The sequence below is a fragment of the Austrofundulus limnaeus genome, unplaced genomic scaffold (genome assembly GCF_001266775.1).
Source record: "Austrofundulus limnaeus strain Quisiro unplaced genomic scaffold, Austrofundulus_limnaeus-1.0 Scaffold6, whole genome shotgun sequence".
NCBI lineage: Eukaryota > Metazoa > Chordata > Actinopteri > Cyprinodontiformes > Rivulidae > Austrofundulus > Austrofundulus limnaeus.
The window spans coordinates 4,288,715-4,290,792 of NW_013952408.1; the positions used below are offsets into that span (position 1 = coordinate 4,288,715).

At 39.1% G+C, this 2,078-nt stretch overlaps 1 protein-coding gene across 2 annotated transcripts in view; it reads left to right on the forward strand.

Annotated features, from left to right (window-relative positions):
- The window catches only part of kif1ab (kinesin family member 1Ab), a gene marked incomplete at its 3' end in the record, with an annotated part of 22,376 nt that overhangs the window by 9,841 nt on the left and 10,457 nt on the right, over positions 1 to 2,078 (forward strand). For both annotated transcript variants that reach the window (XM_014031342.1, XM_014031348.1), the window contains 7 exon segments: positions 259 to 370; positions 561 to 638; positions 752 to 817; positions 905 to 922; positions 1,034 to 1,112; positions 1,204 to 1,282; positions 1,523 to 1,665. In XM_014031342.1, coding sequence (XP_013886796.1) covers positions 259 to 370; positions 561 to 638; positions 752 to 817; positions 905 to 922; positions 1,034 to 1,112; positions 1,204 to 1,282; positions 1,523 to 1,665 — 575 coding nt within the window.

Here is a 2,078-nt window from a genome sequence, read left to right on the forward strand (position 1 = left end):
AAAATGTTTGTCATAATCATGTCTTATGATTATTTGACAGGAGTTTTATTTTTAAACTGTAAGTGTATTTTATTTAGTTATAATGCAAATACAATACAAATTAAACCAAGATTTTGAATAATTATCATTTTGATCTGAATGATAATGTGTGACTGGGCCTCGTGTCACTTTGTGTTGAACAAATTGGGCCCCGAGGTCAAAAAGGTTAAGAACCCCTGAAATAGAACACACGTGTTTCTTATGTGGAATCAATACCAGGACCGTGGCTGCCACCAACATGAACGAGACCAGCAGTCGCTCCCACGCCGTCTTCAACATCATCTTCACACAGAAGAAACACGACATGGAGACGGAAAACACGTCAGAAAAGGTTCAGCTCATTTGAAAGTTTTGCAGCAATCATAAAATATGTGATATTTCAGTACTGGTTAAAAAAAAAGAGCAATTAATACTCTTCTCTTGTGTAATCTGTGCATCCAGGTGTTATTATTATAGTTGAGGTGAAAGACAAATTCTTATAAAAACAATTTAAGTGAATTTTGTTTCTTTTATTTTGACAGGTCAGCAAGATAAGTCTGGTTGATTTAGCCGGCAGCGAGAGGGCCGACTCAACCGGTGCTAAAGGGACGAGACTGAAGGTGGGATTTTGTATTCATTTTTTATTTATTTTAAAAAATACCTTACTTTTAGAATCTACCTGCAAATACATACCAGATGATTGAAAAATTGATTTGTTGTGTGTTTTTTATAGGAAGGAGCAAACATCAACAAATCTCTTACCACACTTGGGAAAGTTATTTCTGCTTTAGCTGAAGTGGTAGGATTAAATTGGATATGTTTAAATGGCTAGAAAATTTTATTTCTGTCAACTAATGTGCATTTTCGTRTTTCTATTATTTCTCAGGACTCTGCACCTAATAAGGTTAGTGATGTATGCAGGAATTTATTTCAAAATTCACAGATGCAAGCGAGATACAGTCTTGCATGTAATCTTCAATAACCAATTAAATAGTTTATTTCATTTTGTGAACAGAATAAGAAAAAGAAGAAGGTGGAGAGTTTTATTCCCTACAGAGATTCAGTTCTGACCTGGCTTCTGAGGGAGAACTTAGGTTTGCAAACAGAATATTTTATWATTTTTTTAATTTTATTAGAATAAAACCTCTGTCTGATCAAAGGAGCGCCTTCTTCTCTGTGTTTCAGGAGGAAACTCGCGCACAGCCATGGTGGCAGCTCTCAGCCCCGCAGATATTAACTACGATGAAACCCTCAGCACTCTGCGGTGAGGGAAAAAATAAAATAAAATGTCACGACATCTGCTTTCGGAGCTCAATAAACAGGATGAACTTTCTCATACCAAAGGTTAAACTAGACCAGTAGATGAATTTGTCAGGTTTTGAATTGTTTCCTGGCATAATTTTGACTATAAAGCAGAAATTGCTATGCTCTATTTTTAGACGTCTAGACATATCTGCACACAGTCACCTGCAGCTCAGTGAGGTAAACTCGATGGTTCTTTCAGGTACGCCGATCGAGCGAAACAGATCCGCTGTAACGCCGTGATCAACGAGGACCCCAACAACCGGCTGGTCCGCGAGCTGAAAGAGGAGGTGGCTCGCCTCAAAGACCTGCTGTACGCGCAGGGACTCGGAGACATCATAGAGAGTGAGTGTCACCTGAAAACACCAGGAAAACAGAGCTGASAGTCTGTGGTCAGGTTTTTCCTTGTTTCACTGAATGTGGAGGGTTAAWGAGGAAAGTGGCTGTCTGACACACTCTCCTCTCTCCTCTCAGCWTATCGCTGCACCGGTCCTGTCATCACTGGTTTGAAATGTGTGTTTAACTTCAGCAAGCCTGCGCTTTGCAACTAAAAACAAAACTCTCTCTCCCACACCAGAGACAGTTACAATCCAGGATATGCTCTAGAATAAGACACAAAGATTATTTAGATTTCTGTGATGTAGTTGGGAGAAAAATAGCCTCAGTTTTTTCAGCTGGTTTGAATGTCATCAGTCCATTAAATGGATGTTATTAGCGGTTATCAGTCCCATAGAATGGCTTCAGACTGTCCGGACAGT